The sequence below is a fragment of the Cherax quadricarinatus genome, unplaced genomic scaffold, assembly GCF_038502225.1.
Source record: "Cherax quadricarinatus isolate ZL_2023a unplaced genomic scaffold, ASM3850222v1 Contig1126, whole genome shotgun sequence".
Classification (NCBI taxonomy): Eukaryota; Metazoa; Arthropoda; class Malacostraca; order Decapoda; family Parastacidae; genus Cherax; species Cherax quadricarinatus.
Window position 1 is genome coordinate 50,089 of NW_027196152.1, and position 12,728 is coordinate 62,816.

The window sequence follows — 12,728 nt, forward strand, 5'->3', positions numbered from 1 at the left end:
AGGCCACGGGACACTCTTCAAGCCAGTCGTTCTCTCTAGGCTGGAATATTGCTGTGTACTAAATTCAGGCAAAACTGCAGAACCGGAAAATATAGAGAACCTTCACAGGCAATATAAACTCATCTCCTAAATTACTAGGAGTGTTTGAAGACCCTCGAATTATATTCTTTAGAACATGACTAGAAAGATATATCATAATCTACACCTGGAAGATTCTGGAGAGACTGGTCGCAAATCTACACACCGAAATCACTACATATGAACATAAGGAGCTTGGTAGATAGTGCAAGAGATGAGTACACAGACAAAACTCAATAAATGTAAAGGAACCACGATTCTAAAACGTTCCCTTCATGCCTAAGAGATATCACCAACAAACACTTAGCTGTCTTCAAGACTGACTCGACAAAGTTCTCAACTCACAACCTGGTCAGCCGAGCTATGATGTATACGACAGACTGCAGATAGCTGGAACTATCAACCTGATCAATCAGGTAATTAACCAAAGACCTGGTCTGGGACCGGGCCAAGGAGGCAGTGACCAGAAGAGTCTACAGGTGGTTATCTGTAGGTCCCATTGTGTACCTCTGTAATCTTTTGACTACCACCCACAGGATGGGTATGGGGTACATAGTAAACATATTAAACTAACTCTGTAGGTTACCTACAGGTAACTTGCAAGTTATTTACAATTATCGCAGGATGAAGTATTAGCCAGACATAGGTCCCGGGTGTGACCTCCTTTTTCTCCTACAGCGTTCGTGACCCAATTTGTTGCATTTCATGTTCCTATGTGGAACTGGGTAACTAGCGGTTCTAGTTTCAACTCCCTTATACATTAACCGCACATGTATGACACCCTGTGGTGGAAATTAGCTAAGGTTGACTTAGGGCGGCCCAGTCCCCGGACCCATTATGTGTGACTAATTTTGTTTATTTCCGCCCGCAAGATGGGCATGCGGTGCATAAAGATATTAAATTAACCATATCACCCCATTCAATGTAGTCCTGCTTGATATAGGTGTGACTTATTAGGTACTGGTTTTATAAAAAAAAAAAAAGGACTGTCCCGTCATCTGCCTTACATGTGTTGTCATGTATTTCAACCATCACCCGAACCGCAGCCACATCACCCACTGCCTCCTGAATTTCCTGACACAAAAAAAAAAAAACGAGATATAATTTTGACGAAGAGGTACGCGAGTCCACAAACAAGATAAAGCGTACATGGTTTAGAATGTCATTAGTCGCGTCCTGAGTGTTGTTGTGTGATGTCCCAGTTGGTCGTTCATCCTCAATTTCCCGTCGTTTTTTATATATATATATATATATATATATATATATATATATATATATATATATATATATATATATATATATATATATATATATATATATATATATATATATATATATATATATATATATATATATATATATATATATATATATATACATACATATATGTCGTGCCGAATATGTAAAACTGGTCAATTAGCAAGAACTCATTTAAAATTAAGTCCTTTCTAAAATTTTCTCTTATACGTTTAAAGATATATTTTTTTCATTAATGTTGATGTAAAAATTTATAATTTTGCACCAAAAGGAACTTAGAAAACTTACCTAACCTTATTATAACAAGAACAATTTATTTTAGCCTAACCCAACTAAATATATTTTAGATTTGTTTACAGTAATTTAATACTAAACAAACACAGTGAAATATATTTTTTTCGTTAGGTTCAGAATGATTTTGGCGAAATTATTGCATACACAAATTTTCACTTGTCCTATATGGCAAGATGAGCGTTGCTATTTAAGCCAAGATCGCAAGTTCTGCCTATTCGGCACGACATATATATATATTTATATATATATATATATATATATATATATATATATATATATATATATATATATATATGTGTGTGTGTGTGTGTGTGTGTGTGTGTGTGTGTGTGTGTGTGTGTGTGTATATATATATATATATATATATATATATATATATATATATATATATATATATATATATATATATATATATATATATATATATATATATATATATATATATACATATATATACTGTGGACTCTGATACAGAGTTAGCAGGTTCGAGTCCTGCTGTGGGTGTAGAGACAATGTTTGTAAATAATTTCGCCTGTTTGCGACTTGTTAAGCATTTCACATCTCTCTCTATATATACATATACATGTTTTCCTTTTATGGAATTAGTCATGTTTGTAGTATAGCCTACACTTATCCTTATTGAAAGAAGCCTACTATCTATTGATCTATCAATTTTGGTTTTACAGACATGTGAGCACCATTTTTTTTTCAGTCAGGTTGAGCATTATTGAGTTTAGCCAATAACTGGATAGGTAAGAGTTTTGGACAGTCGTGAACTTGTTACACGTGGTAGGGCACACAATATCATGTTTTGTGTTCATCAGATCACATTTCTCTACATTAATAATTAACACTATACTGGAAGTTCATTGGACTCAAGATATCTTTACAAATAAAAAAAGATATTTACATGTTCCGCTTTTTACAGAGACTAGGTCTTACACAGAAATTTGACCCAAGCCTGAGAACTGTGCGTTTATATTTATTTCATTCAGAGATAACTTAGCGACAAATGTTTGTTTTGGAATGTGAGACAAACACATCCTGGGCGGAACCAGGATCTATGACTCGACTCCTGTAACCACATGTATGTGAGTACAGGACAGCAGGTACAAATCAAATCACTAGAGTAACCAAACTTAGGTATGTTTAACGTACACAAGGCGTGTCACCAGTTTTCCAACACATTAAGAATTATAACCATAGTGTTAATTGGAAAGCTGCTTTCATTATATGGAGAATAATTGCTTGTGCAATAACAATAGCTTCGCCTCAGCTACAGTTGCATAACGACCCAGTTTGAACGAATTATAAGGCTACTGGAAACCTAATGTTGTAACATCCCTCGTTGTCAAGCAGTAACTTGTTCCTCCACCTGATCTAGGTCACATGACCAAAGCTTTATCTAATAACTGGAAATTATCAGTGCCGAAGAGTGACGCAATACTCACATACTCTTCTGTCTTATCTCCTTGTGCGTTTATATTCACCGGGTTGTGTTTCTGGGGGTTGAGTCTCAGTTCCTGCGCCACAAACCAGAGTTGATTACACAAGTGTGTGCAGAGTCGTAGAAGAGACAATAATAAGACTGTTAGCCGTTCACTGAAGATATTATTTTGCTTCTAGGCAAGGACTAAATTTTTATACCCAGAATATATTTTGTCTGTAAATTAACCCAGGACGGTGTGGCTTGTTTGTGAATATATGTTTTATAAATTATGGCTCCAGGATAATTCGTTTGTGTCTATACAAGTCCTCACGAAAAAAAATATAAAACGCGTATCTAAACTGCCACAATGAAAAAATAACAGAACAAACCAGTGAGGGGTTCCCTGCATAGCGGCAAGTTTTTCCGAAGATGTTTGTTTATGTCAACTCACGAAAGCGCTCAGGTGTTTGTTATTAACAGAAACACCTGAGCGCTTTCTTTTTTTTCATTAGGATATTTTTCATACATATTTATATATAAGCTACGGACACGCAATATTTTCTTGTTGTGCATACTGCTACATGTATTCTATTATTCATGTTCTTTGCTCTAATGTTCACATATCACATCAACGCTGGATTTTCTTATAGCTAAGCCTTTACAACACTAAATGTTACTTCACACTAGTTTGAGTTAGCTTTATTATGCACTCTATACTCTTCCTTGTTTTGTTTGAGTATGACGTGTTATTGAGGCGATCGACTTCGCACCCATTCCTTGTGGTGGCGTTCATCAGGATGGCAGGATGTGTTCAGTGTCTGTGGAAAGCAGTGTCTTGTGGGCACTGATGGTGGAGGGTGGCAGGTCATCCTCCAAGTAGTGATGGAGGGCAGGGGGCAGTGGCAGTGTGTAGAGGAGCTGTGGCTGTGGCAGGGCAGCCAGGAGGGCGTGGCGGGCACGGTCCTGAAGACCTGCCCACCCGCGCTTGGTAGCACCCAGTGTGAGTTTAGTCTTGGCAGCGGTGGAGGCGATCACAGGGTAGAGTGGCTCGGTGACGGTGTTGAGGCCAGTAAAGGCTACACCCAACCACTGAGCATCCTTGTAGAAGCCCAGAGTGCCTCGCTCACCGTCAAATAAGACACCGATGGTGGTGGCACGGTTCTCCTGGAACGGTTTAGTGTAGTGACGCCCTTGCCCTTTGTGCCATATCAACCCCTTGTGGGAAAGTCCCCAACCAAACTGGTCCTCCCCCACCAAGCTGACAAAACTGTCAGCGTGCAGTCTTGCAGACTCCGTGCACACCCCAAACATCACTGCTGTACCAAAGAGTCGCTGAGAAACCTGCACTTCCCAGTAGTGAAGTCCCCCATTAATTTCTTGAGAGCCCCTCACTGCCGCAGTACCATGTGACCAGTTGGGATGGAAAAGTGCGGTACGAGCATACAAGAGGACTTCTGGGCTCTTGTGAGAGTGACTCCAGTGCCACCAGGCGTCACAACCGTGTTCTAGCGGGCGGGGAGACTCTCGTATAGAGTCACTTGGCAGTGCTTGAGGTAGTATGTCATGGTCACCCTGTGTCATGGCAGACACAACCTTCACCGCATCACACCTGTCGACATAAGGCACTACATTATTCTCCAGCATACAGAACCTCATATCAAATAAACTTGGTATTGGTGAATTTTGAATAATAATAATAATAATAATAATAAAAGTTTACCTTAAACAGATCGTAATTTCGCTATCTGTTCATAAACTTGACGCTTATTGGCACACAAGGGTTCACCACCAAAGATTAATATAATCCCAAAATTGGTCTACTGTGTGGATACACTCAGTGGCCGCTTATCAGGTACACCTATATACCTGGTATAAACCTTGGTAATAGATACCGACAAATTGGTTTAGAAAGACACGTGAGCCAACACTTGGGCATATTTATTAGTAAACGTTTCGGTCCTGGGACCTTGTGATCAAGATCCCAGGACCGAAACATTTTCTAATAAATATGTCTTAGTGTTCGCTCACGTGTTTTTCTAAACCTATACACCTACTCGTTAATGAAAATATATAATCAACCAATTTCATAGCAGCACCTCACTGCCTAAAAGCATGCAGACATGGTCAAGCAGTTCAGTTTTTCTTCAGACCAAATATCAAAATGGGAAATGCGATCTAAGTGACTTTGACCGTGGAATGACTTGTTGGTGGCAGACGGGGTGGTTTGAGTATCTCAGAAACTGCTGATCTCTTGGGATTTTCATGCAGAACAGTCTGTATAAAGTTTACAGGGAATGGTGTAAAAACAAAACATCCAGCGAGTGGCAGTTCAGTGGGCGAAGAATGGAGTTTATTATATTATTTCAAGTCACTTTTTATATTATATCTTTATACATGCTTCTAAGCTGTTGTATCTGGGCGCCTCTGTAAAAACAGTGATTATGTATGAGTGAGGTGAAAGTGTTGAATGATGAAAGTATTTTCGTTTTGGGGATTTTCTTTCTTTTTGGGTCACCCTGCCTAGGTGGGAGACGGCCGACTTGTGAATATATATATATATATATATATATATATATATATATATATATATATATATATATATATATATATATATATATATATATATATTATGTAATATCGTTTATCAAACTGCGGCAGGACAGGATTCGACCCCACAACACAGTATCCCGCCTCAAGAGGCCACACAATGTACATGTCACCCTACCATCTGGGCCATCGATCCTACAAACATGAGCCTAGTGAACTAGGCTTGTTTCATGTTGCGAGGACACTCGTGACAGATGTATACTCGAGGATTAAGCTCAGCCTCCTCCTGTTTGAATACCTGCCTCCACTACTACACTTTCCGTGTGTGTGTGTACTCACCAAGTTGTGGTTGCAGGGGTCGATTCATAGCTCCTGGCTTCGCCTCTTCACTGGTGTGTGTGTGTGTGTGTGTGTGTGTGTGTGTACTTATCTAGTTGTACTCACATAGTTGTGGTTGCAGGGGTCGAGTCATAGCTCCTGGCCCTGCCTCTTCACTGGCTGCTACTGGGTCACTCTCCCTGAACCATGAGCTTTATCATACCTCTGCTTAAAGATATGAATGGATCCTGCCTCCACTACATCACTTCCCAAACTATTCCACTTCCTGACTACTCTGTGACTGAAGAAATACTTCCTAACATCCCTGTGATTCATCTGTCTTCAACTTCCAATTGGGTCCCCTTGTTGCTGAGTCCTATCTCTGGAACATTCTTTCTCTGTCCACCTTGTCAATTCATCTCAGTATTTTATATATCGTTATCACATCTCCCCTATCTCTCCTGTCCTCCAGTGTCGTCAGGTCGATTTCCCTTAACCTCTCCTCGTAGGACATACCCCTTAGCTCTGGGACTAGTCTTGTTGCAAACCTTTGCACTTTCTCTAATTTCATGACGTGCTTGGCTAGGTGTGAGTTCCAAACTGGTGCCGCATACTCTGCTTTATCATACCTCCACTACATCGCTTCCCAAACTATTCCACTTCCTGACTACTCTGTGGCTGAAGAAATACTTCCTAACATCCCTGTGGTTCATCTGTGTCTTCAACTTCCAACTGTGTCCCCTTGTTACTGTGTCCAATCTCTGGAACATCCTGTCTTTGTCCACCTTGTCAATTCCTCTCAGTATTTTGTATGTCGTTATCATGTCCCCCCTATCTCTCCTGTCCTCCAGTGTCGTCAGGTTGATTTCCCTTAACCTCTCCTCGTAGGACATACCTCTTAGCTCTGGGACTAGTCTTGTTTCAAACCTTTGCACTTTCTCTAGTTTCTTTACGTGCTTGGCTAGGTGTTGGTTTCAAACTGGTGCCGCATACTCCAATATGGGCCTAACGTACACGGTGTACAGGGTCCTGAACGATTCCTTATTAAGATCTCAGAATGCTGTTCTGAGGTTTGCTATGTGCCCATATGTTGCAGCCATTATTTGGTTGATGTGCGCTTCAGGAGATGTGCCTGGTGTTATACTCACCCCAAGATCTTTTTCCTTGAGTGAGGTTTGCAGTCTTTGGCCACCTAGACTATACTGTGTCTGCTGTCTTCTTTGCCCTTCCCCAATCTTCATGACTTTGCACTTTGTGGGGTTGAACTCCAGGAGCCAATTGCTGGACCAGGTCTGCAGCCTGTCCAGATCCCTTTGTAGTTCTGCCTGGTCTTCAGTCGAACGAATTCTTCTCATCAACTTCACGTCATCTGCAAACAGGGACACCTCGGAGTCTATTCCTTCCGTCATGTCGTTCACAAATACCAGAAACAGCACTGGTCCTAGGACTGACCCCTGTGGGACCCTGCTGGTCACAGGTGCCCACTCTGACACCTCGCCACGTACCATGACTCACTACTGTCTTCCTGACAAGTATTCCTTGAACCATTGTAGTGCCTTCCCTGTTATCCCTGCTTGGTCCTCCAGTTTTTGCACTAATCTCTTGTGTGGAACTGTGTCAAACGCCTTCTTGCAGTCCAAGAAAATGCAATCCACCCACCCCTCTCTCTCTTGTCTTACTGCTGTCACCATGTCATTGAACTCCAGTAGGTTTGTGACACAGGATTTTCCGTCCCTGAAACCATGTTGGCTGCTGTTGATGAGATCATTCCTTTCTAGGTGTTCCACCACTCTTCTCCTAATAATCTTCTCCATGATTTTGCATACTATACATGTCAGTGACACTGGTCTGTAGTTTAGTGCTTCATGTCTGACTCCTTTTTTAAAGATTGGGACTACATTTGCTGTCTTCCATGCCTCAGGCAATCTCCATTTCGATAGATGTATTGAATATTGTTAGGGGTACACATAGCACCTCTGCTTCCTCTCTCAGGACCCAGGGGGAGATGTTATCCAGCCCCATTGCCTTTGAGGTATCTAGCTCACTCAGAAGCCTCTTCACTTCTTCCTCGGTTGTGTGTACTGTGTCCAGCACTTGGTGGTGTGCCCCACCTCTCCGTCTTTCTGGCGCCCCTTCTGTCTCCTCTGTGAACACTTCTTTAAATCTCTTGTCGTTTTCATATTGTCGTTGGGCCTCCCTTCTTATATGTGCATATTCGTTTCTGGCTCTACGACTGCTCTCTTTATTCTCCTGGGTCCTTTGCCTTCTGTATTTCTTCCATTCCCTAGCACACTTGGTTTTTGCCTCCCTGCACCTTTGGGTGAACCATGAGCTCATCCTGGTTTTTTCATTATTCCTGTTACCCTTGGGTACAAACCTCTCCTCAGCCTCCTTGCACATTGTTGCTACATATTCCATCATCTCATTAACTGGCTTCCCTGCCAGTTCTCTGTCCCACTGAACCCCGTTCAGAAAGTTCCTCATTCCCTTGTAGTCCCCTTTCTCGCTTCCCCCTCCACTTGTAGCTCTACTGTGTATTCGAAGCTTAAAACCACATGATCGCTGGCCCCAAGGGGTCTTTCATATGTGATGTCCTCAATATCTGCACTACTCAAGGTGAATACTAAGTCCAGTCTTGCTGGTTCATCCTCTCCTCTCTCTCTTGTAGTGTCCCTTACGTGTTGGTACATGAAGTTTTCCAGTACCACCTCCATCATCTTAGCCCTCCATGTATCTTGGCCCCCATGTGGCTCCAAGTTCTCCCAATCGATCTCCTTGTGGTTAAAGTCACCCATGATCAGTAGCTTTGCCCTGCATGCATGAGCTCTTCTGGCCACTGCAGCCAGTGTGTCAACCATCGCTCTATTGCTCTCGTCATACTCTTGCCTTGGCCTCCTGCTGTTCTTTGGTGGGTTATACATCACTGCAATTACCACCTTGGGACCTCCAGAGTGAAGTGTTCCCGCTGGAAAGATGGCATCTGTTATCATACCTGTAAGCTTGGTTTCTGTGAGAGCTATGATGTCCGGTGATGCCTCTTTGACTCTTTCGTGCCACTCCTCCCACTTATTTATTATTCCATCAGCGTTTGTGTACCATACCTTCAGTTTCCTTTCCAACACTGTGGTTTGGGGGGCCTGTGTGGGTGGGAGACCTGGCAGCATACTGTGGGATTCTATAGCTGGGTGTTGGGTGGAAGCTGTGGGTATGGATTGTAGTGTGTGTTGGGATGGTGTGATAGGCTGTGGGGTTCTGAGGATAGTTGTGTGTGTGCTTGCCCTTGCTGCTCTGTTCTGCTCTGACTGACCTCTGCTGGTTCCATCCTTGTCTCCTTTCCTAGCTCCTTTCGCTTTTTTGTCCTCTCCCTCAGCTGCTGTCGTTCTGTTTGTGTTCTGTCTCTGTCTAGGAACACCCTTTTGTACTCTTCCGAGTATTTCAACCGTGTGTGTGTGTGTGTGTGTGTGTGTGTGTGTGTGTGTGTGTGTGTGTGTGTGTGTGTGTGTGTGTGTGTGTGTGTATGTGTATGTGTGTGTGTGTGCGTGTGCGTGTCATAATTACAGAAATATTTAAAGAAACGCAGGTATACAAAGATCTATATGGATAATCTGAGATAGGTTAATAGTGTGTAATGTTACATTATTGTTAGGTAAATGTTGAGATGCAGTCGGTAATCACCAGTTGTTGTTGACACATAACTTCCCTCACTTCATACACAGAGGCATATACAAAATATTCATATAATTTTTAAAGTATTGATTAATTCAGGAATGTTAATACTACTGTGTTGTTGTTGTTGTTGTTGTTGTTGTTGTTCAGCTTTGCAGTTTCCGCCATTGTTTCACCTCCCACACTACATATCTGGTAGGCCAGAATTTACCCAAACATATCAATAAAATAGAAAAATACTGATGGTTGTGGGAGGATGATACTTGGCACCACCCACCTTGATCCTGCTGCTGCTGGTGTGCTGGTGTTGACATGGAACAGTTACCACACTCACAGGTGACGACAACTCTCTGTCTCACTTTCCCCTCGTTGTCACTAACGTAACTCATGGATTCACTGGCAGCTTATGACTCATGAACAATGATCACTGACGAAGGCATCAATAAAGAGTGAGACGCAGCAGCAGCAGAGTCCAGCTCCCGGGTTGTCCTGGACGTTATTTATTTATTTATTTAGAAATTTTAGCATACATACAGAGGTACAAAAAAATACAGGTAAGAGCAGCATGCCAAAGCCACTTATATGCATAGCATTACGGGCTGGCTTAAAATTAACTTAAGATTAACTAAGCAATGATGAAATCAGTGATAAAACATTATTGTAAACAGATAACTATAAAGCACAAATGAGTATTACAAAGACAGGTCATATGGTTGCTTGCATTGCTGTACATTCAGTCGAATGGAGTATTCTGTTAGGTAGTGTATTTAAAAAAATAATCTGTTAGGTTTTACCTGGAGTTTACCTGGAGAGAGTTCCGGGGGTCAACGCCCCCGCGGCCCGGTCTGTGACCAGGCCTCCTGGTGGATCAGAGCCTGATCAACCAGGCTGTTGCTGCTGGCTGCCAAAGTTAGATTGGGTCCTAGGTTTAACATTTGTGTGATATAATTGTGAGTAACATATAGGATATACAATTTATAAGGTTCAGTTATTCAGTATTTATTTGGTTTTGAGTGAGTAAGTGATCTTTGAGAAGAGACTTGAATTTATAAACAGGTAGTGTTTCTTTTATATTTACAGGTAATGAATTCCAGATTTTAGGGCCTTTTATGTGCATTGAGTTTTTGCATAGCGTGAGATGGACACGAGGAACATCAAAGAGTGATCTGTGCCTTGTGTTATGGTCATGTGTTCTGTTGAGGTTGGCAAGGAGATGTTTGAGGGGAGGGTTAATATCAGAGTTAAGTGTTCTATGTATGTAATAGGTGCAATAATAAGTATGGATGTTTTGTATGGTGAGTAGGTTGAGTGTTTTGAATATTGGTGGAGTGTGTTGCCTGTAGTGAGAATTTGTTATCATTCTAACTGCAGCCTTTTGTTGGGTAATTAGTGGTCTGAGATGGTTAATTGTTGTTGAGCCCCATGCACAAATTCCATAGGTGAGATAGGGGTAAATAAGAGAGTGATAAAGGGCCAGGAGGGCTGACTGTGGAACATAGTACCGTATCTTCGATAGTATGCCTACAGTCTTGGAAATTTTCTTAGAAATTTGTTGTATATGTGTATGAAATTTGAGTCTATTATCGAGGTGGATTCCTAAGAATTTTCCCTCTGTTAGCTTTGTGATAGGTGATCCGTTTATCGTTATGTTAAGAGGTACATCTGTAGCTCTGTTACCAAACTGAATGAAGTAGGTTTTGTCAATGTTTAGTGTAAGTTTGTTAGTCCTCATCCAGGTAGATATTTTCTGTAATTCGGTGTTTACAGTATTGGCTAGCGTGACTGGGCTCGGGTGAGAGAAGACGTATGTAGTGTCATCTGCAAAAAGTGTGGGTTTGAGTAATTGCGAAGCATTTGGTAGGTCATTTATGTATAGGAGAAAGAGAAGAGGGCCAAGGACACTTCCCTGTGGGACACCAACTGTAATTGGTTGTGCGGAAGAGCTTGCCCCATTTGCGTACACATATTGGCTTCTGTTGCTGAGGTAAGACTTGAGGTAGTTGAGGGAGTGCCCTCTAATACCATAGTGTGACAATTTTACGTGGAGCAAGTCATGGTCAACTGTATCAAAAGCTTTACGTAAGTCAATGAAGATCCCCAGTGGGACTTCTTTTTTCTCTATTGCAGTGTATATATGTTCTAGCATGTGTATAATAGCATCATTAGTATTTTTATTAGGCCTGAATCCAAATTGGCAGGGGTTGAGAATGTTTTGGGAGATGAGGTAGGAGTAGATTCGTTTATGAATTAATTTTTCGAAGATTTTTGAGAGAGGGTGTAAATTGGATATTGGCCTATAGTTATTCAACTCTGTTTGGTCTCCTCCTTTATGGATCGGGGTGACCCTTGCTATTTTGAGAACTGTAGGGAAGGTGGAGGATTCAATGGATTTGTTAAAGAGTGTTGCAATGATTGGTGATAGTACTTGTGACGCTTTTTTGTATATAAAGGGTGGTAAGGTATTTAAATCTCCTGCCTTGTTTTTCAGTGCGTTGATAATAAGGGAGACTTCGTATGGGTTAGTCGGAGCTAGGAACAGTGTGTTCGGGTAGTTGCCAGTGAGGTAGTCATTTGGTGGGGTATCTGAGCTTGGGATTTTATTGGCAAGGTTTTGACCTATAGTGGAGAAGAAATCATTGAGTCTGTTTGCTGTTTCTGTTGGTGGGAGTTGGGGTTCATCTGATTTTGCTAATTTTATTTCGCTATTTCGTGATATCTTTTTTGTTCCCAGAATTTCTGATAGGGTCTTCCAGGTCTTTTTTATATCACCTCGTAAGTTGGATAATCTGTTCTCATAATACAATTTTTTTGCCCTTCTTATCAGGCTGGTTAGGATTGACGAGTAACGTTTTGTTTGGTCTCTGGTTATGTGACCCATTCTGTACTGTTTTTCATATCGGTGTTTTGTATTTATGGATTTGAGAATGCTGGGTGTTAGCCAGGGACTGTTCAGTCTCTTAGCTGTCATCTGTTTAGTTTTTTTAGGGCAGTGCTTGTTATAGAGGTATTGGGTCTTTTTTAGAAAATTATTAAAACATTCGTCAATATCTGTATAGATTTCTAGCTCAGTGTGCCAGTCAATGTTTGTTACTGCTGTTGTGAAGTTATTAATGGCTGCCTCATTGTGAAGTCTGAAGGT

General features: G+C 41.3%; 1 protein-coding gene across 1 annotated transcript; it reads right to left on the reverse strand.

The window, feature by feature from the left end:
- Nucleotides 1-2,759: 2,759 nt before the first annotated feature.
- SP555 (SPRY domain-containing SOCS box protein SP555) lies at nt 2,760-10,079 on the reverse strand. Its single transcript, XM_070080863.1, has 2 exons — nt 9,867-10,079; nt 2,760-4,667 (listed from the first exon to the last, which is right to left on the reverse strand). Exon 2 carries the CDS (start codon nt 4,637-4,639, stop codon nt 3,851-3,853), a length of 789 nt encoding a protein of 262 aa, XP_069936964.1. The 5' UTR covers nt 4,640-4,667; nt 9,867-10,079; the 3' UTR covers nt 2,760-3,850.
- Between the last annotated feature and the right edge of the window lie 2,649 nt (nt 10,080-12,728).